Here is a 25,098-nt window from a genome sequence, read left to right on the forward strand (position 1 = left end):
TCTATATTTATCTGTATTAAATTTCATCTGGAATTTTATTTCCCACTCAGGCAGTCTAATAAGTAGTTAAGTTAGTAAGGCAGGAGCTAAGTAGATGTTCTTTGTGCTCCCCTGGGCTGACTGCCTCTTGCCTGGGAGAACTGAGGTTAAATCAGCCCTGCTGATCTCTCCCAAACCTTTTTCCCTATGAATAGGATGTTAAACAAATTATGCAGATGAATAACCTAGAGGCTGAAAAACGTTTAGCCGTTGGGAACGTTTTCAGCCAGCATTTTATTATTGAGATTTGTTAGCCTAAATGCTTAAAGGATCTGTGTTTTAGCCCTGTTGGTGTATGTCATTCCTTGAAGAGAAGGAACATCTGTTTCTGTATTGATTTTCAGAGCCAAAATTCTTTCTTTCAGGGCACTTCCTTGTTGACAGACAGCCACAGGCTCCATCAAGTGAGGGAAGGAACAACATATTTCTTAGTCCTGGACAATGTTGTCTCAGAAGACGGTGGTGTTTATACTTGTGTTGCCAAAAATGCTGGAGGAGAGGTTTTGTGCAAAGCAGAGCTTATTGTGCGTGAAGGTAACTTAATTCTTTCAGTTCCGTGAGTTGCTTTCAGCACCATTGCCGAATATATTCTGTTGCAGTCTTTTTGTGGTACCCATATGATGTTTACCCTGTGTTCCTGCTTGGCATTTCCATGCTACCAGCATGGTAGAATCCAGTGAGGGTAAATGGTCTAATGAACTACATCTGTGAAATAATAAGCTGGAGTTTTTTTGAGACTAGGTGATGAACTGATACTATGGACCATAGAAGTGAGTGGGGCCATACCTCTGATGGTATAGCTCTGCTCTTCAGCATGGCTCTTCTGATTTACTTCAGACGAAGATACAGTCCCAAAGTCCATGCTGGCAGGCTGTTCCATCAAACAGCTACACCTAATTACATGCAGAAGCTTAGAGAAGTACCCCGATAATTTTCCCTGCCTTAAGTTGTCCTGTGATAGTTTTGCACGTTATTTGCAAGGCATTGTAATCTGAATATGAATCCTTACATTTTCTTTCATTGCCAAAGCTAAGAAAGACCAAGCAGCAAAGAAAGTGGCCACCCGGAGAAAGCTTCATTCCCTCTATGAGGTTAAGCAGGAGATTGGAAGGTAAATTAATTTTCCAGCTTTATAGCATGCTTGCAGGGGGACTATCTAACTGCCCATCTGAGCTGCTGCTTCAATACAGAACAGGTTGCTGTCTAAAAGGGTCTGAAGGTAAGGAGCACCCATCTCTGCTTTCTGAGCAGCTTATGAAACAGTGCTGATGCTATCTGGGTAAAGTGATACCAAAGGGTACCCAGGGAAGGGTGCGCAAGGCATGGACCTTAAGCACTCCCACTGGGAAAACCCAGCAGCCTCCTTGAAGGACCGGTGGGGCTGCGGGTTGTGGTGGGCACACGGCTGCACCCTCAGGTCATATTAGCATCACAGCCCCATAGCGATGTACATACAAGCCCCACATCCATCCAAATGATTCAGCAGCAAGCCTGTATCACCTAAAACAGCTTTTCACTCTATAGCAGTTGGTTGTTTAGTTTTGGAGACAGCCAGGAGAGGGCAACATCAGCTCGTGCACAGGAAAATCGGCTTGTTCTGTTGGAGAGTTTAAGACCTGAGCAGTAGGAAGTGGTCAAAGGCTGGGACCTGGAAAGGTTCGCAGCTGCTGTGCAGAGGGCTTGAACCAAGTCTGAGCAGGGCTTATCCTTTGATTTTACACAGGGGCTGCTTCAGCTTTGTGAAAAGAGTTGTGCATAAAGGGAACAATGTGTCCTGTGCTGCCAAATTCATACCTCTACGAAGCAAAACGAAGGCTCGAGCACATCAGGAGAGGGACATTCTTGCCCCTCTGTCCCATGATCGAATTACCAGGCTGCTTGATCAGTTTGAAACACGGAAAACCCTGATTTTGATCCTTGAGTTGTATCCTTTTCAGTGCTTCTTTTCTGAGGAGGCTGGGAAGCACGAGGCAGACTCACTGATAAGTAACTGAACAAATACTCAGGTGAAAAAGCATGCAGTCTTCCTCCGCGCTGCAGTATAGCACAGCTGTGTGAGCTCTTCAGACGTGGTCACGGCAGTCACTGAAGTATCACGTTCCAGCAGAAGTCCAGATGTTTGCGTGCACAGTATGGGCGGGTTGTTAAGCACCAAAGCTCTTTTCTGAAATGTCCAGGCATGAAAGGTTCTGTCCCAGGGAGATCCAGTCTGAGTGAGCCCCACAAATGCTCATAATCAACGGGCACGTTGTAGCACGTGTCTCATTCGCACCATACCCTTCTTGTAGGGAGGACCAGTTGAGAGCAGGCTAATGCCATTACACTTCTGCAAGGACCTTTCTGCAGTAGAGGCCTTCATGCATCACATGCATATGACACTACCTGAGATACCTTGTGAATTCTGTTCACTCTTACTTCAAATTGTCTTGGCTGGGTGGAGATGGACACAAAAATAAAATGAGAATTTAACTGTAGCTGCATTTTCCCTTAATGCCGTTGCAAGATGCTCCAGCGAAGAGCTCCTCGACCGGTTGTTCAAGAAGAATGTTGTCACTGAAGCAGAGGTAATCTCTCTCTCTCATTTCAAAGTCCAAAATTGGTGGGTACCGCCTTCCTTCTCCTTCAGCAAAGAGTAGCTTCCAGCTGTGTTTTCATTATCAGGAATGTCTTTATAAACTAGTGGTAATCTGTCAAAACAGAGTCAATATTTAAAGTGCATGCCCAGCAGCTTTCATTATTATGTAGAATTTCTTCAGGGAGTGACTAGAAACAGCCAGAGGTTTTGGACACAAACATTGCATCCAGCCTAATGTAGACTGTGCTTGTTCTGTTAACATTACCATGTCCTTGGCCTCTGTCAGCTGGAGCTCCTGTATCTTGGCTTTTTTTTTTTTTTTTTTTTTTTTTTTTTTTTTTAATAATACTCTGTCCCCTTGTGACTTTACTTGTGTCTGGTCCCTTACAGTCTCCAAACCAAGGGCTGAGAAGTTTTTCAAGATCCTGTGTGCTCAAAGAGCAAAAGGCTTCACATTGCCCAAGGTCTAATAGCCAGCTCTCTCATAGTTACTGCTAAAATTGATTTTTCCCAGAAATACTCTGAGAAAATGTCTGTTAACACTATGTCAGTGCTAGAGGAATGTCAGTTGAAGTGAGCTGTAAATCTTCACACCTTGTTCAATCTATGTTTGATCTACACATGGTCAAGAAAGATGGGTTTACAACACAGTTTTAAAATTTATTTGCTTTTTAAATGTATTTGCCTGATTCATACCAAGCCAGAGATGAGTCTGAGATCTAAAGGTAAGGTTCATCAATTTAGGAATTTCTGTATCTTTTTTTTTAGCATGTTTCTATTTTTTTAGGCAAGGGCTTCCTCATATATATACAACTCCAGCAGGCTTGTTCCTATTTTGAAAACTTTTTTGGTTCTACTTCTGCTTCCTCACACATATGAAAGATGGCTGGAATCAGGAACCTTCTTTAATTTTAATTATTTAATTGTTTAATGGTTAATTGTTGAATAATTGATTTAATTTTTAGGTCAAATTGTATATCAGACAAATTTTGGAAGGAATCAAGTATCTTCACGACAACAACATTCTTCATTTGGACATTAAGGTAACACACAACAGCATGTCTAGTTTATAGCGGCTGCGCGTTGGTCAGGGAATGGATGTTCTTTATTTGAATTAATCTTCTTTACAACATAAAATATTGCCCTGTTTCAAGAAAAAAATCCTAGTTTTGTTTTATTTACTAGCCTCTGAATATCCTCATGGTTTATCCTGAAAGGGAAGACCTCAAGATCTGTGACTTTGGATTTGCTCAGAAGATCACTCCGTATGAGCCTCAGTTCAGCAAATATGGGTCTCCAGAGTTTGTTGCCCCAGAAATTGTGTCTCAGTCACCAGTCTCAAAAGCGACTGATATCTGGTAACTGGCATCTTTTAAAATAAATTTTGCACTAAACAGCCTGAATTTGGAGCCTCCAGATTAAGACAGATGTTTCCTTAGGAATATGTAATTACATTGCATTGCATGTACATTCATCCCTAGGGTAATATCTTGTAATATTGTACAGAGAGTCTGTTGCGCAGAAATGTTTCTATTGATCATATCCGTAATGTTTGCAATGCACCACATTCTTACAAGTTTTATGGCATTAATGCCATAAAAATGGCATTAATGATTGAATTGTGTTGTAGGTTGATAAAGCTGGTGCAATTAATAAAGCTGTCTCCATTTATCTTTTCATAGATAAATGGAATAGTGATAATAACGATTGGAAACTGAAAGTGAACACTGGGAATCCAAGACCCATCAGGGCTCTTTAAAGTTCCTTCTCTATGTTTTGGTCAACTGTTATTGAACTCTGACAGCTAGTTAATACCAAGGAGTATCTTAGAGAAGGTGATCTTTGTGACAGTGGCAGCAACTAGGGAAGATGTTCCTAAGAGGTTTTTTTCCAAATCTTCTATGTATACTTGGAAGAGAGAGGAATACTCAAGACCAATTTTTAAAAATGCAGTTCTGATCACAGACAATGAAGCGTTTTATGCTATATAGCTGCAATTTCAGCTAACGGGGAAAAAACAAAGGGTTAAAGCAATAACTTTGGGGCTTTATTTTCCTTTGAAAGGTGGGCAAGTGGCAGGAAAAGGGGGCAGTGTGTTTGTGGAGGAGGGAGCAGCAGTGACTGACATCTGACATTAGTGTTCCCTTTCTCCTCAGGGCTGTTGGAGTCATCACATACTTAAGGTAAATAAACCTGCTTGGAGAGATTCATTTGATATCCCTTAGTCCTGCATCAATCAGAGCCTCCGGCACCTTCAAGTGAGGGATGGGAGTGAGCGACACATGGAGTCCTTCCGTGATGAGGGCAACTTCTCTTGTCATTTTCTCCTTTACTCTTTCCAGTTTGGCAAGGACTTTGGTGATTGTCTCTGCTCAGAGACTTCACAGCCACTCTCATGGGTCAGCTTCAGTCTTCTCCTTGCCCATTCGAGCAACCATCCTCCTGTAGCAGTGCAAAATCAAATCCTTAGTTGCTTACGTGCAAAACAGGGATAAATAATTCAGTCAAGTGCCGTGTAATGCTGGGTTGAAAGATGCTTGGGAGGTGAATGTGCTGCTCACCCGTATTACGTGTCCCATGCATGGAGTCCCCGAGGCATTTTAAAGCTCTGTGTAAGCAGTTGTGTTTCATTCAGTTCAACAGCGAGAGTCTAAAGTCCATCTCTTTTTATTTTTTTGGTGTTAAATAAATCAGCCTAACGTGCAAGTCTCCATTTGCTGGGGAGAACGACAGAGGAACTCTTCTAAATATCCAGAATGGTGACATTTCTTGGACCCTTCCTGATTTTGTTCACTTGAGCGAAGACGCAAAGGATTTTATAAAACAAATCCTACAGCAGCGCCCTGAGTGAGTCCCTTTTTCTTTTGCTTCCTAGACACAGGGTGTAAAGACGGTGTCTCAGCAGCCAAGACAGATCAGTGCAGCTGCAGTAGTTTTAAAAAGTGATAAGTTGAGTGAGATGATCTGCAGTATACCCTAATTTCAATTCTTCTTTATTCATTACTCAAAAACACTTGCCTGCAGTTTGCAAAACAAGTCTGCTTTTAGAATGGTGATCGCCTTCCTCCCAAGCCCCTCCAGGCAGATGAGTTTCTGAAAAGGTTTGGAGAAGTGGGGAGAGTATTAGCAGGTACCTGAGGTTGAAGGAGTTATCCAGGCAGATGAGTTTCTGAAAAGGTTTGGAGAAGTGGGGAGAGTATTAGCAGGTACCTGAGGTTGAAGGAGTTACGTAGGAATTAAATAATACCAGCCACATTCGAAAGTGCACATACAAGCACTTTCAAGTGCAGAAGGAGACTTGAAGGCATGAATGCAGACACTTGCCTTTTAATTTCATTTATATCCTTCTTGCCTTAGTGCCAAAGCTATTTTTGCCTTGGTCACCTGGGGAGGCAAACTTACTCCTAGGGCTGCTCTTGACTCCCTTAAACAAACTCTGCAAAATGCCACAGGATCCTTCCAGGCAGGGAGCCTCAGCGCAAGAAGCCTTTCCAAGACTGAAAAGAAAGGCTTTTCTATCTCAGGGGAAGAAAATGTTGGAATGAAAGACTCTGGCTGGCTGTGCATGCACACGCATGCCTCCGTGCAATGCAAACACTCTCTGGAGAATCTTGCCATGGTGCTTTAAAGTGACTTGCTGCTAAAATGGTCATCTTTTCTCTTATCAGAGCCAGGCCTAGCGCTTTGGACTGTCTGTCGCACAAGTGGTTCATGGTAAGTTTGTCCAGATTCTTTATTAGAATCATCAAGTAATTGAGGTTGGAGGAGACCTCTGGAGGGGCAGCTCCTAGGCCATGCACCCTGGTTGTTAACCATTTACTGTTTTATCTTTTCGCTTGATCTCCTACCTCTGTTCTACACAGAAACTCTCTGGAAGTAAAAGACGCCTTGATGTTGTCTTGTTAGGATGTCTTTCCTTTCGAAAGATAAAGATTCCTACTGACATGAGCAGATATAATACATCTGTCTTGAGAGAAAACCGTCTTATACTCAAATTCCTGGAATCTCTAATGAAGGGAGGGAGTTTAAAAAAAAATGAACTGAATTCACGTATGCATTGGACAGGGCTTACTTTTATCCCTGAAAAGCTGTTTGATGTTGTCTACAGTTTAGCTATGAGGGGGTTGTGGGATTAGTCTATTATAATGCAACAAGTGAGTACTACCCTAAATTAAACAATTCAAAAGTGAGGGAGTCCTAAAAACTTCTCAGGATATGAAGTCAGGATCTTTTAATCGATGGGTTTTTTTGCTCATTCTACTTTTAATTTCATTTTTGACAGCATAATCTACCCCTTGAAGCAGCTCATTTCATTAATACCAAGCAGCTCAAATTCATTGTGGCTCGGAGCAAGTGGCAGGTGAGTAGGCCTAAAGCTATGCTGTTTGGTCCTTCTAGTTGTATGTTTTTCATTAAAGTGGTCAGTGGATGTGGCAGAAGGAGATTATCCCAGCTCTTACTGCAGTCATGGGCTGTGTATTGAGGTCTTCCAGCAGGCACTGAGAAAGGACTAAGACACCTGCATTTAGGTGTGTACATGTAAGCTGAGTGTGTAAAGTCCTGCTGACATAGTGAGACCAGTGTAGTCGGCAGAGCCTTGGAAGGGTTCAGCTCACCCAAAAGCAGATGCCTATTGCCAAGGAGCTCAGTGCCTATACTGACCATCCCTCCGTTGACTATTCTGACTGTCTCACCTGCAGACAAGTCTGTGCAGACACAAACAAGTGCCTTCATGAGTAAGCTGGATCTCACCCCATGTTCAGCTGACTCTTGATAACCTTTGGGATGTCCCTTGGCTTAGCCCTCTTCCACTGCATGGACTAGGAGGCCTCACTCTACACCATTAGCAGCACACACCTGGACCCAGTGTGCCCATGTTTCTGACATGCACTAGCTTGTAAAGTCATGATAAGCTGATGATGTGACACAGCTCTCAGTCCATGGGGCACAGGATTCTGTGCTAGTGATCTGAATCTTGGCATTTTAAAGTTTCTGTAGGTTTGATGTGAGAGTAAGGCTGGAACTCTCAAATCCATGCACACAAATCCTTTCTGTCAGTCAATATCTCATTATCAGAGTCCTTGACTCCTCAGTTATCAGATGTTCTCAGGTAACACCAATCCCTTTGTCAATTGTGGATAACTCCAGTAAGGTCATTAGCTAGTATTTATAAAAGTCCTCTTACCTGGTAAGTGCTACCAGGATACTTCTTATTTATGGAAAGCACCCATAAACTTGTCATTAAGTTTTGGCTTTTCCTCTGTTTTTCAGTATTTTATGACATTCATGGATTGTGCCACTTACCTTTTTAAGCATTTTGTTTCCTTTCTAATTCGTATAATAAGTATTCATATGAGAGAAGAGGGATTTCACAGAAATATGCCAGTGTAGTGTAAAGTAGGATTTTGAAATTAAAATGACTGAAAAACATACATGGACAAAATCATCTGTGCTAGTGAAAGTGCTTATAGGATAAATAGTTGTGGCTACGTTAGCTGCCTTAGTCTATCTTTGCAACCAGTAATGAATTATAAACAGATCCTGAGAAGATTCATTTTTTCCTGAGAGCTGTCTAAAATAACCAGGTTTGTTGCCTTCTGGTAATACAATAAGGCTCCCTAAAGATTATGTCATTTCATCTTTGTGAAAGAACAGGTGGATTCCGGGAGCAAATAAGGCCTAAACCTGCTGTATGTGTTACTAAACTAGTATATGTGATCTTTAAGAATACAGAAGGTAATTTTTATATATTTGCTTTTTCCATACTCACACCACGCTTCCATCTGATTGTCCTGTATTTTGTTCTGCTTTTTCAGCGGTCTCTGATGTGCTATAAATCCATACTGGTAATGCGATCCATTCCAGAAATCCTAGAAAGGACTCATGACAACACCTCTCTGGCCATCTCCCGACATCTTGTTGAAGAAAGCACTTCCTCCAGTACGAGTGGTTCCTCTTCAGACAATGAGAACTCACACTTCCCCAAGAAGAGGCACTTCGGCTCTACCCCTGAACTGCACTTGTCCATCTTTGATGCACCAAGTGGTCAGGAACCTCCAAAACATGCAAGTGAAGAGAAGCACACCAAAATCTTGGCCCCTCCAGTAAAACCCATGAGGAGGAAGTATGCTTCAATGAAGGGTGAGGTAAGGGACAGATCACCCACAGAAAGCGAAGAGCTCATGGCAAGTACCTTAGGACAGAAAGAGGAAGAACTTCATCCCAAACTTCAAGACGAAAGAGCAGGGCTGTCCCCAAAAAGTAGTGCACCTGAACCTTCATCAATGAAGATTTCCACAGATGACACATTGGGTCTACGTCAGAAAGAAAAAACAGCCACATTTTTATCTGATAAGGACAAGATTGAAAAGGCTAGGGATGGGACAGAAAAACCACCTATATGTGTTCCTAGAGAGAGTGTCATTAAAAGCACTTTCTACAGCCAAGCAGCTGAGCTTCCTGCAAGGGGCTCTTCCTCTCCGGGCAGAGAGCTCAGAAGGCACTTGGACAGAGCCAGGAGGACTTTCCGGAAAGCTGGATATTCAAAGGTGCCCCTCAGTGGTCTCCGTGAACCCCTTCTAGAACACTTTGAGCTGGAAGAAGAAGAAGAAAGGAAGTCTGATGATGGAGATGGTGGAGGGCACAGGGAAAGTCTGCTTGGTCCCTTGACCAAATCAGCTTCATTTGATACTGCAAGGAAACCATCACATCCTGCCATTGCTGGTTCTAGCCGAAGCCGTTCTCTGGATGATTACAGGCTGAGGGCTTCAAGATCGGTGAGGGAACAAGACATTTTGGAGGAAGACTATGATATAATGTTACAGGAAAGTTGCCCTGAAGGCAGTCACCACTGTGACATTTCCACTGAGTCAAGCAAAGCATATTCTGTAGATATTTCAAAGCAAGAGGATGCTAGCAGAACCAGAAAGGATTGTTCAGAAGAGCAACTCTCTCCTTCCACGCAATGTGAGGGTAATGGGTGCCCAGCTGTCACTGTGCAAAGGTTAGGGAGACTTCCAGTGTCACCTGATAGGAGCAAGAAGAGGAAGCTTTTATTTAAGAAGTCAAAAGCTACTCACATGGAGGAGGAAGCTGATGATTTAGAAGACAAAAGCCCCATTCTGACTGCTCAGCAATCAGATATAACTGCACCATCAGCTCAAAAGCATGAAGGCATTCAGGCTAAATCTCTCTCTGACGGTGCTTCTGAGACAGCTCTTCAGGAGGGCAAGCAGCACATTTCAGCTCTTCCACAGCCAGAGACCACCTCCAAGTCAGCCCCTGCAAGTAAGAGAGGACTGTATCTGCACCAGGAGTCAAAGCCCTCTGCTGACAACCATCTTGATCTAAAAGGTGAAAGCTTCCTTATTAAAAGGACTACTTCAATTCCACCTTGTAAAGACAAAAGCCAGAAGCACCCACTTCAGAAGCCTTCTGCTCACAGTGATGCTAAGTCTGATCTTACAGAGTGTGATAAGCCTGCGATTTTAACAAGCCCCCAAACAGAAACAGATTCATCTCCAGTACATAAGGACAAAAGTCAGGAACTTTTTGATCAAACTATTCTAGTAACTACTATCTTGGAGGGCAAAGAGCCAGGTTTCCGAACAGCTCTGCAAACAGCTGACAAAAATACTCATCAGCAGCTGAAGACCTATAAAGAGGTGAGCTCTGCTGTCTTGGAGGATGAAGGACCAGGTGTTGCAGGGGTTGCTCCAGTATCCGGTGGTAATGGTGAAGGCCAAGTACACAAAATGCCCTCGGATCATGCAGGCACAGCAGCAGCAGCAGCTCTGAAAGGAAAGAGTCCCGTTGTCCTGAAAGTCCCACCACCAAAACCAATGCCAACTTCTGTCTCCAGCAGAGCACACCAAGCAGAAAAGGAACGGTCAGCTTATAGCAAGGAGAGGCTTGCTGCTCTGAAGGGTGAAGGTTCAGCTCTTGAAGAGACTGTTCCCATTTTGATCCGTGAGGCTGAAATCAAGGGAGCTGAACACTGGAAGGCTTCTCAGTGCCGTGGCACAGTGCCTGCTGTTCTGGAGGGCAGACCCCCAGCTGCAACTACTTCACCACAGGGTATTAGCCTCCCTTCAGTCTATGAGACTGAAAAGCAAGAACATGCACAGCTATCACTTTGTAGTGAGGTGAGATCTGTTGTCTCAAGAACTGGAAGCCCAGCTGCCGGACAGCCTGTCCCTGCTTCTTTCTCCAAGACTGAAGGTCAGGCATATGAGCAGCACAAGGCTGCGTATGACAGTGGCAAAGTTTCTTCTGCTCTGGAGGGCGTGCATCCAGGTATTTTAACTGTTTCACAACCAGAAGGTTTCCCAGCTTCCGTCTATGAGCTAGAACATGAGGAACACCCAAAAGTTTATGGGGGAGAAGTTTATGAGGGAAGAGGTGCTGCCTCAGAGACTGGAAACTCTGATGCTCAAAAAACTGTCTCATCATTGCTCCAGGAGAATCAAAGTCAGGAGCTCTCACAGCAGAGGTCTTCTTTTTACAGTGACGAAGAGTCTGCTGCACTGGAGGGCTTAGTGGATGAAATGGTTTTGCTTTCTGAAGAGATGAACGTTTGGGCAGAGTCGGTTTCTGCTCAGGAGGAATGCAAAAAGCACGTCTCTTCTCCCATAGAGATGTTCTACAACGAGCCTGGTGACCAAGCACCTATGGCAAGTCCCTTTCCTTCTGGTCAAAGCAGCAGAGGAGGAGAAGTCTCTGAGCTAGAAGATACCACAGAACCCTACCTTGCTGTGCATGAGGAGTCAGGTGTACTGAAAGAACAGGAAACACAAATGGTTCCTCATGAATGTGAGCATCTGGAGGACTTAGCATTTGAAAGCCTCAGTTCTAGACAAGTAAGCATTTCCCAGACCGATAGCCTGGATTCTGGAAAAAAAATCAGTCAAGTGTCAGTGAGAAAGGACACTGGTAAACACCCAGAAGTGTCTTTAGTGAAAATCAAAGATCTGTCAGATGAAGCACCCAGTCTTGACAGTGGAACGCCAAAACTTGACATATCAGAGGTAGAGCCTGCCTATTTGAATTTCTCGGATTTGTATGACATTGTCTATTTTCCATTTGAATTTATGAACTTCAGGAAGCCTCCACCCAAACCAACTGGTAGGCGATTTATACCTTTTAGTGAAAGGGCAAGGTCACCTCCTGCAGGACATCTGCATAAGGATAAACGATTGTGCATCAGAGAAGAGGCAGGAGAGAGGAACAAACGAAACCATTTGGAAATATCTGAGAATTCAAAGGCATCGAACCTCTTAGCCATGGGGAAAGGGTCAGAGAGTCATAAGGAATTGTACGGCTTGCAAAAGGACCCAAGCGGTAAGCAGAAAAGCTCCTACAGCAAGCCAGGACTCTTTAAACCCTACGGAAGATCTCATTCAGTGGAGCAGCCAGTGGAGCAGAGTCTGAAGAAGAAAGTTAAAGCTTCTGTTGCCCACATTTCAAGAATCCTGAAAGGAAAGACAGTTCCTGAGCAAGAGACGGAGGAAGGTAAGTGCTTAATTTTGTACCTTCACAGACCTTCTGGTGTAATTGGCCGCTGCTAAACCTGCCTTTTAAATTGTCTGAAGCAGATCTGAGGTCATGGTTGGACAGTAACTGCAAAACTGGCAGTGGCGACTTTGGAAATCAGCTGTCCTCAGGCTGTCCCCTAACTCTATATTATTGCCCCTCCTCAGGGCAAAATCATCTGAGAGCTGACGGAAGTGGCTTGAACTCACCAGCCTTAATTCGTACACAAGCAGAGCAGGGCTGGATGACACAATCTCCCGGCTTCTACCCCACTGACAGAACAACAGCAGTGTGCAAAAGTTGGGAGAGAAAACACTGCTTTCACTTCTGCTGTTATTGTCTGATCATGGCCTTAACGACAACTCTTTAAAGCTTAAGAGACTGCGTGAAGTCGGTGATATTACCCCAGGAGAAATACCTAAGTTAATGGTATTCAGGTCTGGACAACAGAAACTGTCATTACTTCTCTGCCTCTCCTAGATGTGCCTTATCCTCCCGTTACATCGTTACGTCTCATCGTCACAACTTCTCATGTTGATGAAAGGCTCATTAATAAGGAGGCCTGTGGCTGCCAAAATACTTTGATATGAGCTGCAGAACTGTTTGCTGTGAATGCATGGCGCAGGGAGAGTAGTGGACTTGAGTGACTTCTCTTTCTTTCTTCATAACAGGGATTGGTGTGCTGGGAAGTGAAGCAGTAGAAAAAGAACCGTTAACAGGAGCTGAAGGATCTTTGAAGAGGAAATCGGGACTGTCTTCTTTCAAATTATCAAGTCTCATGCCAAAGGAGAAAGGTATTCTTTATTGTCTGATTCATCAGCTAATTTTTTCACAAAATATTGCCCAGCTTGAGGCCACTAGCTAAGGATGGATCTACATGGCTGTCCTGAGATAGTCCTGGACCAACCCGTACAAAGTGAGACAGATTCCTCTCTTTATATCATTACTAGTGTCCCTGCTAAAACTGGTTTGCCATGTGCTTACTTGCAAATTGGAGATGATCTAGGAAGCTACTGCAGAGGACTAAACTCAACTTGTAAGCTATGAAGAGAGGAAATGGAGTGTCCAAACACCAGACAGCAAAAGAGGGAATTGTGAAGTTGATACTGGGGAGTTTCCTAAGCTCCAGTCCTCTGTGCACATGTAAGGGCCAAATGAGCTACTGTGGGAGACAGAGCTGTGAAGTGAGCAATGTGAGGGCAACCCCCCTCAGATGTGGCTGCTCAGCGCTGGCTTTTCCTCAGAGATCTCTCTCTCCAACGAGTCAGTGGTCATGGGCACTTCCAGCCCCTGCCTTGACCTCGTTCCTGCAGTCCAGCTCACGTTCCTTTTATTCAAGCAGTATTCAGCCAGAGACCCAGCAAGCTCTGGAAGGGTGGGTATGTGAGGATGGCAGTTAATCCTGGGCACAGTGGATTAACAGCCCCACAGAGACACAGAAGAAACCCTGAGTTCTCCCTTTGCCATGGAGACAGCAGTGAATTTGATGCTCTAAGGCTGTTTTCTCCTTCCACCTCCAGCTTTTTGCTCCTCCTCTCTCTTCCTGTGTTGTCTTGGTCTGATCCCCTCATCCTTAGGGTATCGTCATTCAATTTTACCCACATATATAAGCCAGGCCAGCAGCAAACTCCTGCTGTGGCATATGCTTCATCTCCTCTGAGGGACTCTGCTGCCTTAGCTGTACCAGCAGGGCCGTGCAATGCAGGTGTTTCTCAAGTCCCTTTCAAGGGTCAGATCTACCCTTGAAAACAGTTAAATACCTAGTGAGCAATGAGGTTCCCAAAGGAAGAGTGTGGTCCCTAGTGTTTACAGGAAAGTTTGGGACATTAGAGCTGTCTTGGTCCTAATGTATAGGCAGTCACACTGTGTACGTGGGAGTGAAGGGGACTTCTTTATTTCAGCAGAGCCTGTACGCTAAATGTCTAGGGGATTCTCAAGAAAACAGTGGTCAAGTGAATGCCAAAGCCTGAACAAAATGTCCTTAGACTGATCAAAAATGTTTTTTGATATTTTGCATGTAAATATTATCAACACAGCTCTGCCGGCCTCTCTGAATAGCTGCTCTTCTGCTTCTTTGCAGCACCTTTATTTGTTGAAGAGCTCATAGACCAGGCTACTGCTGTAGGACAGTGTGTAACTCTGTCCTGCCGGACGGCGGCTCACTCCTCCCTGCACATCAACTGGTTCAGAGGTGACGTTGACACTCCTGCCGTAGCCTCCAGGGCAGGCTGGGGCGAGGGTGACTGAATGCAGAAAAATATTCTAGACCTCTCGGTATAAATTTGCACAGTCCTTAATTTTCCTGTCCTCTGCCTTTCAGATGGGATACCCGTCCACAGCAGCAATCGGATCCTCATCTCAACCACACTCAAAAACTTCCAGCTGTTAACTATTCTCTCTGTTAATGCTGATGATTTTGGTATTTACACTTGTGTGGCCACCAACTCTCTGGGCTCAGCATCCACCTCTTGCATCATAAGAAAAGCTGGTAAGAGAGGAAGTAGCTAGATTTGTTTGTGGTAAGCAGTGTATGCAGTATTGGTCAACTCTTGAGGGTTTGTTCTTTGATTCCCCCACCCCCACCCCGCCATGCTAGCTGTGAGGACCCAACTGAAATCAGAAGACCTCAGAACTTGAGGGGCAGAAGCAGAGTGGATTTTAAAAAATAGAACCACTGCGATAGCAAATGCAGCTGGCATCCAGGATCAGGGACAGCAAGATAGATGCTGAAGGTTCACAGAGTTAATAAACCTAGTTCAGTCTGACAAGCAGGTTTGGGAGCTGATGTTTGCTGCAGGTTTGGAAAACAACAGTAATTCTGGAAAAATGCGACTCCCTTCCGTGGCCCTTCCGTGCATTGGGAGCAGGGTACGTCACCTAAACTCTCTGTAGACAGGTTCAGGGGAACATTTCTCCTTTGCCTGCTCTAGTCCACAGCCACAGCCCTTGCTGTTTGGTAGCAGGGCACATTTTGCACTCTGTTCATTCCTTCTTTTTCACTTTTAGTCCCTCTGCTAGATTCAGAGCCAGCCAAGTAATGGTGCACTTAGAACCAAGTTTTAAAATCTTTGCTGTGTTTAAAGTAGGCACAGTTACATTGCTGTTCCAATAGGAATAATTTTTTAAAAATAGAATATCTGTAACAAAAATGCTGGGTGTCCAGGTATGTCACAGCAGTGCTGTAGATAACAGTTGCTTTGGTGCCTCCTCTTGACAGAAGTTCCTCCAAGCCCTCCACCCCCTGACGTTGTGGAAGTCTACAAGGATGGAGTGCAGGTGGTCTGGAAACCTGTGGAAACCAACACCCCTGTCCTCTACACTGTGCAGTGCCAGAGTGAAGGTAAAGCAGAGCTCTGCCCTTGTGCCTTGCGGAGAACATATCAGTCTGTATGATCTCTCCACCAGCAGGGGATTTTTTTATTACTGAGAAACAACTATTCCGCATTTTAGCATTTTAGTTTATTCCTATTAGGAAAGAAAACCAAGAAACAGCATCTGCTGTCTTCAACCACATTCTATGTGCTTGGCAGAAACATGCAAAGTTGTGCTTTTCCATATGCAGGAGGATTAAGGTAAATAGAAAATAATTCCTCCTCTTGTCCTTTATCTGACGATAGGCTTTTATGCACTATCTCTGCAGCCACTTCTCTGATTATGAGTATTTATTTAAATGAAAGAATGGGCTTCATCTGAGTCGTTCTCAGGAAGTCTGAGTTCTGCCCTGAGCACAGCACCAATGACAACATGTGGGACACAGCATAATGACTCCAGGACAAACCTCAAACTTATTTTCTTGACAGATCACTTGAGCTTCATTAAAGTTGAGTGAAGTTGGCCCATTTCAAATATCGAGTTTGCTAGGAGGATGTTAATGGACGATTCTTTTGTGAAGTCCTGCGCTTCATGGTTTCATCAGGATTTGAGATAGGATCAAAGGGAAAATACAGTGTTTTTTTCAGAGTTTTGTGTGGAGTTCTTGATGTATGTTTACACTTAAAATTGATGGTATAAATTAGATGAACAGAAACTATACAAGCAAGTTGCATCATTCCTCTACAACAACATTGCCACACATCTTGGAATGATTAAATAAATACAGGTCAGCTGGCTTCAGAAGAGAGGAGGTTGCCACATGCACAACTAGTTAAAACATCTACAGAAGTAGGCCAAAGCACACGTTTTCCTTCACTTAGGGCTTCCACGGCTTTTCCATATTTCTGGCACATGAATAAAGTGGATGCAAAGAAAGAGCAACATGACCATCCTAACCTCTTTCTCTCTTTTTCCTTGGCCAAGATGGGGAGTGGAAGACCCTTGCTACGGACATTGCTGACTGCTGCTACTATGCAAATAATCTCTCCAGGGGATCTGTTTACTGCTTCAGGGTCGCCTGCGTCAGTAAAGCGGGAATGGGCCCTTACAGTAACCCATCTGACAAAGTGAAGATCAGTGAAGAAGACGAAATGGGTAAGCTGCTTGGTAATTGGAAAGCATTTTGCTTTTTCCTGCATCCAAACATTTGCACCTGTTTAAATACAGCTTTAGAAGTTGAGGGGGAGTGAATCAAGCCCAACTCTACTTGGCTCAGGGTGTTTTAGGGCCTTGGCTTCTTTGGCTGTTTTATTCACAAAATGTTTTCTTTGCAGAGTTTCATGCTGCAATGCAGAACTTCCCATCAGGTGCTACTGAAGAAGAGAGTGAAATAATAGCGCCATCCGAACCTTTCCCAACCTACCAAACCTATGCCTTCCAAACAGAGATCAAAAGGTAGGTAACTTAACTGAGTGCTCAGCTGCCCAGAGTAAAATGCTGCATGTCAGTAGAACTTAGAAAAGTCACTTTTATAAAAGCCCAACTCAACTATTAGTATGGTATTTTGATGAAAACACCTCCAGCAGCAATGACATCGGACATATAAACCTGAGATCATTGGCTGAGCGATCTTCATCATGGTTTATTAGGATTCAGGTTTGAGTCCCCTTCTCCCAGGGAGAGAAGAAAAGGGTCTGTTTGGAGCACCATGTGCCTGACAACAAACCCTTTAACGTATTTCTTAGTGAGTTTAACACACTTCTAAGTGAGTCCTAGGCTAACAAAGGCTCCTGCCCTTGTTGTATCATCCTTTGCAACTATCAGTTGCAGGCATAGTGTTGGGATTCAACTTCCACTGCCTAGAAGATAGGCATCTAGGCCCAGAAGGACCTACGGGCCTAGGACCTGGGGTCCTTCTGTCACTAACAGAGGGAAATAGCCGCCTCCAGGAGGCAGTACTCTTGCCCTAGACGGGATGAGCCACATTATCTCTCTCTCACTCTCGATGGAGTTAGGATCTCACTCTTGCAATGTGAAGTGACTGTAAAATTTAGAGACAGAGGAAGGAAGTGCCAACTCTGACAATAATTGCAATAACCCAGCATAGGGCGTGGATGAAAATATGCAGTGGGATCCTGTTGATTTTAAAATACAGAAGCTCTTGCAGAAATAGCAGAAGTTTAACTTGCTTTTGTGTTCCTTTGTACCAGGGGGCGTTTCAGCATCGTCCGACAGTGCAGGGAAAAAGTAAGTGGCAAGACTTTAGCTGCTAAAATCATCCCTTACTGGCAAGAGGACAAACAGGCTGTGCTGCTGGAATACCAAGTCCTGAGGAAGCTTCATCATACAAACATAGCTCAGCTGAAGGGAGCCTATGTCAGCCCACGACACTTAGTGTTGATCCAGGAGATGTGTGTGGGACCAGAACTACTTCATTTTTTGGCACTACGGTAATAACGCATGGAGGAACTCCTGGAGCAAAGGGTTTCTGGTCAGGGCTGATGTTGGTAGCAAAACAGCTATTGTTTTTCTTTGTCATACTTGATTATCTCTTTCCATCTGTTCCAGTGGGCTGTCACTGCTGGATTTTTAGTGCATTTGTTCTGCGACTTCTTGTGACGCAAGAAGGTGCTTAACTTCCCTACCTGGTTGGGTAGAGGACAATTCAGGGTCGTCCAGTGTAGAGGTTGAAAGAATCGTACAGTAGTTGATATGAAACTCTCTCTCCCGTAACAAGGAGATTACTATGGCTCAGGAAGCCTTGTTTCTCCTCCAGATTGTTTCTCATGATGGCTGCAAACAAATCTGCTGAAATCCTCTGGCTAAAGGAGTGGAAATGGTGGGCATCAAATCTGCACTTTGATCTCTGCACCATCACTGCTTTCTCTGTAGTGCAGTTCACACAACCCTCTGAACCTCTTGCATCTATAAACCAGATTCACAAGAGGGACCAGCCTCTCCAAATATAGTAGATTCTCTAAAATGAGTAGAGTTGCTTTTGCTGGGCTTCCCAGGACATCATGGAATTAGACTTCCAGGGGAGGATGACAGTGGGTGCAGAATGGAGCTCTTGAGCATGCAGATAGGACACCTCTGGTTTCTATCCCCTTTCTTCTCCCAGGCCATCCTACTCAGAAGTGGAGATCCGAGATTATCTGTGGCAGATCCTCAGTGCAGTTGAGTACCTCCATGCACACAGCATCCTGCACTTGGATCTCAGGTCTGAAAACATGATCATCACAGAGCCCAACCTGCTGAAACTCCTTGACTTTGGCAATGCACAGTTCTATACACAAGACAAAGTTATTATCTTGGACAAGTGCATGGACTATGTTGAAACCATGGGTAAGTACAGAGTTGAGTCAGCAGAACAACCCTGGCCTTGCATGCAATCCATAGTAAATAGAGTGAGACTGGGCCATTGGTCAAGGCAACAGTTCATAGCTGGTCTGAACAAGCAAGGTCTCCCACACACTGCCCTCCAGTTAAAGTCTGAGTCTACAGGAGTGGCTGGCAGTGACAGCTTTGCCGCTTGCTGACCATGGGGAACACAGCCAGAGGTCATGGCCAACACCACTCTGCCAGGCATCCACGTGGCCTGAGTTGATGAGTGTAGCTCCACTGTGCTCACTTTGCCTGGTTGCTGTGTGTAGGGCTCGGGAGGAACCACAGGCAGCCTGACATACCCAGGCCTGAGACTCGACCAGCAAACCACAGAGCTCACATCAGGGATGTCCCTAAAAGCCACAGAACCGCTCATGAACATAAGCTATATCCATAGGAATATCCATACTCTAGCTCTCATATTCCCAATGGTGTCATGTGGTTAATAGGAGAGAAGAGGCATCTGATTTTTACCAGAGAGAAGCAGATTGGGCCTTCAGCACCCCCCATGGGAAATGTACGTGATACATTAAACGGGAAGTAGTAAAACAGCCAGCTCAGGAGATACAAGAAACCGAGAAGACAAAGCCCCTTAGAAATGAGCTCAGAGGTGCCCATTGGTTTTATATTCTGAAAGTTTTGTTGCGTTTATGACCCATGGAGGTGTCCTTCCTCAAGCAGCTCCCTGTGCTAGATTGTTTTTTTCTTCATCCTTTAAGGAATATAGCAAAGTATATAAGTACCTACTGCTTTTGTGCTGGTCGTAGTGCTGGAGTGTGGAACAGAGTTTGGTTCACTCTCATTTACTTTTCTAGCACCAGAACTTTTGACAGAGCAGGGAGCCCTCCCTCAGACCGACATCTGGTCCATTGGAATCACAGCATTCATTATGTAAGTCAGTCTGCTGCAGGAACCACTTTAAACGTGCAATTCCAGAGTCATCAACGAGGGGTGATACACTGACTCAGATACTTCAGCCTCAGTTACGTCTTTTCCCCTTGGCAATGCCGCAGAAGGCTGTGTGATGAAGGGTGTGCTGCTGGCTGCCCTGTGCCAGGATGCCCTAGGCCCAGAGATGTCTCCAGATGGAGCAGCAAGCTGCCTGTATAGCTCCTTTACTCTGAAAGTAGAGAGTGAGGAGGCTGTTTTGCGACGCAGCAACTGCTTGTGTTTTTCACTCAGCTTCATTTCAAAAGCCCCAAATTCAACAGGAAAATTCAAGTTACACCAAATGGAAAAGCAGCCAAAGTCATAAAACCCACTGAAAAATACTGCATGACCTTCCTCTCATTGCTGGGTGGGAATTCCTGGGAGCAGAAGCATCTCTAGCGTGGCCTTTCGTGCTGATTGGTTCTTCTTTTGGGTTAGGTTGAGTGCCAGCTACCCTGTCAGCTCTGACGTACCCTGTGAATTTCTGAGAATAACCAGGAAGGGGAAAGTGAAGCTCACGCGATGCTATGCCGGTCTCTCTGGAGGAGCAGTGTCATTTCTGCAGAGCACGCTGTGTGCAAATCCCTGGTAAGGCAGTGTCTCCTTTCCCAACAGGACAGTTTTTGCAGATCCTGGTTATTGCCCCTTCTTTCTCTCCATTTCTTAGGAACTTCCTCACCCAGCATGGCTCCTGGACTGATGTTCTCACATTTTTCTGCCCTAGGGGAAGGCCATCAGCCTCAGAGTGCCTTCAGAGCCCATGGCTGCAAGAGACAGGCTTGGACAACAGACAGCAAGCACTAGTCACCTTTCCCACCACCAAACTGAGGAATTTCCTCATGGAACGGGAAAAGAAAAGAGGCCAGTTGTGCTCCAAGTACGGCCTGATGGTTGCACAGTGAAGTGGATGAGAAGACAGCAGTGAATTGTCTCCCTCCCTGCTTCTGCATTTAGTGTTTGGTACCAAAGGATGCCGTCAAGTTACTGTGCATCAGCTGAGTTAGGGTGGCTGCCTGGAGTCGTGCGTGTAGCTCTCTGTGAATGCAGTTCAGCGTAACTGTGAACAAACCTAGTTCTTGCATCTGCCGCAGGATAGGAACGAATGCGCAGACTGTTAACATGGCTCATCTGACCGATGGTAACTTGACAGTGTGTGTGTCACTTGGCTCCAGGCTTCCTGGAATAACCAGGACAGATTTATCTAGCCAGTTTTGAATGGGATTAGCTACCATCCCCGAGTAGCTTTGCAAATCCTTCCCTGAAGTGAGAAAAAAATGCTCTGCATGCAAACACAAAGACTTCTGGCCTTGGTCCCAAGACGCAGCCCCAGACAACCTTTACTGCACTGCTCATCCCACAGTAACAACTGCAGCAACGTTTCAGTGACAGATGGGCTTTCTCACCTGCCTCCAGTCTGAAAGAATTCAATAAACACCTGCAACTGGAAAATAGCCCTGAGGAAAGGAGGAGTTAGGAAAGGTGGTAATTAGATGTAGGATGGAATCAGAGTAAATATCGGAAAGATTCACCAAGGGGAAATAGTACAAGGTATAGCACCTGCCTCTTTTTCAACTGATGGTGAAAAGCTGTGTATCTAAGGCTTTGGACTTAAAGGCCCAGCTGGTTAAAGCTCTGAACAACCTGATCTGAGCCAATAGCTGACCCTGCTTTGAGCAAAAGATTAGACTGGAGACCTCCTGACATCACTTCCAATCTGACCTATCCCATGATCCTGCATATTTGCCATGTACTAGACTCAAGGCTGGAGCAGTGGGACTTTGCCAGCATCCACAGGCAGCTGGGCTCAGCATATCACTTGCCCACCAAACACATGACTAGACAGCACTGTCCTCACAGGGCCTTGCCACCCAAGCTAGAGGAGAATGCTTCTAGCTGTGGAGAAGCTGTGAGGGGAGGTACAGTTATGCGTTATGTGCGTGACGGTGTTAGTGTAGATGGGGGCTTTCCAGTAACTGGTGAGTTGCATCTCTGCCTTATCCTAATCTTGCAAGTGGCGAGACCTTGCTTTGCTTTGAGCAGAGCTACTGTTCTCCATGGGTGCCCAACCTTCATGGTTTGTAAAACCATGGAGCTTTGCTTTTCTTTGGACCGTTATTTGAAGTCTCCTACTAGATATTGAAGTGGACTTGCCTATCACATGAGATCTTAAAGCAACCCCTTCCCTGTCTTATCTGCATCTTTTGTCTTAGAAATGTGTTAAAGAGCAAACCCGTGAAAAGACAGCTTTGCCAAGCTGTGACTTGGTGTATGGGCTTCTCAAGGAAAGAAGTTCCCTTGCAGGAAGAAGAAATCTCCTTGTGGGAGATGCAGCAAAACCAGGGATCCTCAGTGAGACCGTTACGGTCATTTTGCTAGATGCCTGCACATTAAAAGCCCTCCTTTACTAGGCTGCATTATAAATTTTCAGCACGGCAACAACGTTGTTTTTGAAAGAACTGAAGATCTCTGGATAGAGGAAACCTACTTTGACCTGTGTGGTGCAGGTGGTTCATGCTGCTGGTCGCTCTGGCCTTTTCTGGACAGAACATGCTTGCTGTGCTCTAGCGGGTACAGCAAACCTTCTACGAGCACGAGGAAAGAGAAGTTGGGTCTGGGACTGACCAGCAATTGCACTCAAATAATCACGGAGTAGTACAATTCTCACCTTTGCAGTCCACAGACAACCTTAGGCTTCACTCTCCCTGTCAGCCTCAGTTTTAGCTGCTGAGACCAGGGAGGACATCCAGAATGCTCTCAGGCCATGTGAGCAGCATGTTGGAGAAAAGTTGATTAGACGGTACTTTCGCTTCGGATGGCTTTAAATGTGATTGCACAGCAGTAAACGCAATAATGACCGTGACCTCAATACGCACAGAAGATTTATTGCTAAGAAACTTCAGCAGTCCAAAGAGCAGCTGCTGTTTTCTGGGGAATGCACAGGCACACCTATCCAGAGACGCGAAAGTGGTGCCGTCGGCAAATGCCATAGGTTTTGATTCTTCAGAAAAATCCAAAGTGTCCTGAAGTTTCATGTACCTCTGGCCTTCAGAAAGTGCTGGGCATTGCTTCCCTTTCCCGTGGGTGGTATCAGCTGTGTAATTTCTTTTTTACTTATAATCTCAGTGTGGCTTTGTGTTTCTGTGAAGTGAAAATGTATCTATTGGTTCTGCTGAGTTTCCTGAGTTTTCCTCACGAGCTACGTGTGATAGGATGCTTTCTCAGAGCAGCACCTGGCTGTGTTGAGAGGGAGGAGGACAGCAAATCTGTTCCTGATGTATTGCAGTTTGATACCATCACGTAGAAGTGACTCTGTTTGAGCAGCGGCAGTGCTTTCCATCACGTTCAACCCCATACTGTTGAAAACCTGAAGCGTGCAGCGTTACGAGTCCTTCTCTGGTACAGTATAGAAAGGGTCACTGAGAGCAGAGGAGCTTTTGCTGTGCTGGCAGAGCAGACATGGATTAGACCATAAAGCTTTGAATGTCGAAGTTATCTTGTCTTTTTGATGCAAGAAAGAAGAGAAACCAAAGTTTTTTAAGGCCAGACTCCATGCCCGATTCTCCGGGGAGGGCAGAGGCATTACAGGAGACAGGCACTGTTGTGAGATCCAGCCCATTAAACTTTTCAGGACCCCGGGTTCCTTCCCGTTTAACTTATTTTACAAATCCAAGGAGGTTTCTGTTGGCTCAGCCTCGTTCTTTATTCTTGCTGGAGCACTTTGGGATGGAAGGCTTAATGATGGGGGACAACCTGTCGAAGTATAAAACTTTGATGGCAGATTAGCTCACCTGGAGCTTTGACACTGCTCTTTCTCGTATGACTCAAATGAAGTGATTTTTGCTTTTCACGTTTGCATGCATTTGAGCATGTCTGAAGTCTTTTGTAGAGTCAACATTGTTTTCTTAACTAATGCTGAATAAACCGTTCTGACAAAGAAGTAAAGCCGGATTTTTCTGTGGAACCGTTGTCGTTATTTTTATATCCTTCCGCCGTATTAAACTCTGTGGCTCTGTGTCACCCAGGGACTTTGGGGATGTGAAACTGCACCCTCACTATGTATCTTCTGAATGGCCCAGAATAGATCCTGCCTCATTAAAAACAGAAACTAGCTCTGCATACCCCTGCCAAAGGTATCGGGATGGTTCTCTTTATAGTGTTTAAGAGGTTCTCTTTAAAGCAGCAATCTAAAAGTTCCCATGTTGCCATGGTGTTGGAGCTCCCTGAGTCCTTCAGGTCATTGCCCGGCTCTGGGTCACCTCTCCCAGGGGAGCTGCCAGGAGGGGGGAGGTGCAGCTGTGTGCTGCCAGTGCACCCTCACGGGGAAAATGCCTAAGGAAAAGGCATATGTTATGTTGCCTCCATTTCCCAAACACAGGAAATGTTTCCCTGTTTGCTCAGGACCTGTCTGACTCACCCCAACCCAAGTGAGGAGACCCTATGCCGTGCAAGTAATGCCAACACATATACACCCGCCGTTAGCCATTTATGGCCCTCGTGCAAGCCATCCACACAAAAAGTCCTCTTGCTAAAGTGTGCCTGGTGGAGACATCACTTGGCCTCACTTGGCCACCCCTGCATAACTGGGACCTGTATGGGGCTCCCATGTGTGTCTCCTGATGAGTGAAAGGCCAGAGCAGTCACCAAAGGCTTCGATGCAGCCAGTGCTGGTGGCTGAGTGGTGGGAGAGGTCAGGCAGCTGGCTCGAGTGCCTGGGGCATGTCACTGAAAGGCACAACAGGCTCAGCTGGATGCCCATGGTGGTTGTATCTGCCTGCTTCACCCAAGGGCAGGTGTGCAGGAGCTCTGGGGGTCTGAAGAAACCCTCCCAGACAAGACCAGAAGGTGCTTCCAGTTTGCCCGTGGTTCTTACTGTCATTCCTGTCTTACGTGCTTGTGTTTTCCTTCTCCCTCTTTAATTGTTCTGTATTTCATCCACAACAGACTGAAGATAACGCCAAAGGAAGGGCACCCACTAAGCGTCGCTTAAGGATGGCGGCAGGACAGAAGGCATCGCGGCCAGCCATCTTCTGCGCCGGTGCTACCTCGCCAGCGTGGCTCTGCTTTCTGCCCCTCGCTCGGTGTAACCCGACGGGTTCCAACTCATTGCTGTGAGGGCGTCAGGCTGTTTTTTTGGATAACAGCATTGGCTTCGGGGTCTGACTCTACTAGGAAATGGGGCATTTTTGTTATCTCAGTGGTGCTCCAGGTGCTTGATGACTTCTCTGGATTTTCCAGTGCTGTAAGGCCTGTAGTTTGCCCTCGAGATGCAGTTACAATATAACTGACCTCCAGAGAACAAAGCCAAATTTGGCTTCGATGTTTTGACA

General features: G+C 45.2%; 1 protein-coding gene across 1 annotated transcript in view; it reads left to right on the top strand.

Annotated features, from left to right (window-relative positions):
- LOC134136729 (obscurin-like) overlaps positions 1-23,732 on the top strand; it is a 28,399-nt gene extending 4,667 nt beyond the window's left edge. The window contains exons 5-25 of the mRNA XM_062568719.1: positions 405-573; positions 1,069-1,150; positions 2,543-2,603; positions 3,580-3,657; positions 3,800-3,972; positions 4,771-4,797; positions 5,309-5,461; positions 6,283-6,328; positions 6,897-6,974; positions 8,431-12,124; positions 12,817-12,939; positions 14,226-14,336; positions 14,466-14,633; positions 15,363-15,485; positions 16,442-16,612; positions 16,792-16,912; positions 17,668-17,907; positions 18,579-18,802; positions 19,657-19,732; positions 20,210-20,359; positions 20,496-23,732. Of these exons, the coding sequence (XP_062424703.1) occupies positions 405-573; positions 1,069-1,150; positions 2,543-2,603; positions 3,580-3,657; positions 3,800-3,972; positions 4,771-4,797; positions 5,309-5,461; positions 6,283-6,328; positions 6,897-6,974; positions 8,431-12,124; positions 12,817-12,939; positions 14,226-14,336; positions 14,466-14,633; positions 15,363-15,485; positions 16,442-16,612; positions 16,792-16,912; positions 17,668-17,907; positions 18,579-18,802; positions 19,657-19,732; positions 20,210-20,359; positions 20,496-20,673 (6,246 nt within the window). The 3' untranslated portion in view covers positions 20,674-23,732. The remainder of the gene's footprint in view (positions 1-404; positions 574-1,068; positions 1,151-2,542; positions 2,604-3,579; positions 3,658-3,799; positions 3,973-4,770; positions 4,798-5,308; positions 5,462-6,282; positions 6,329-6,896; positions 6,975-8,430; positions 12,125-12,816; positions 12,940-14,225; positions 14,337-14,465; positions 14,634-15,362; positions 15,486-16,441; positions 16,613-16,791; positions 16,913-17,667; positions 17,908-18,578; positions 18,803-19,656; positions 19,733-20,209; positions 20,360-20,495) is intronic.
- The last annotated feature ends 1,366 nt before the right edge of the window (positions 23,733-25,098 follow it).

Source organism: Rhea pennata, chromosome 2 (assembly GCF_028389875.1).
Source record: "Rhea pennata isolate bPtePen1 chromosome 2, bPtePen1.pri, whole genome shotgun sequence".
NCBI lineage: Eukaryota > Metazoa > Chordata > Aves > Rheiformes > Rheidae > Rhea > Rhea pennata.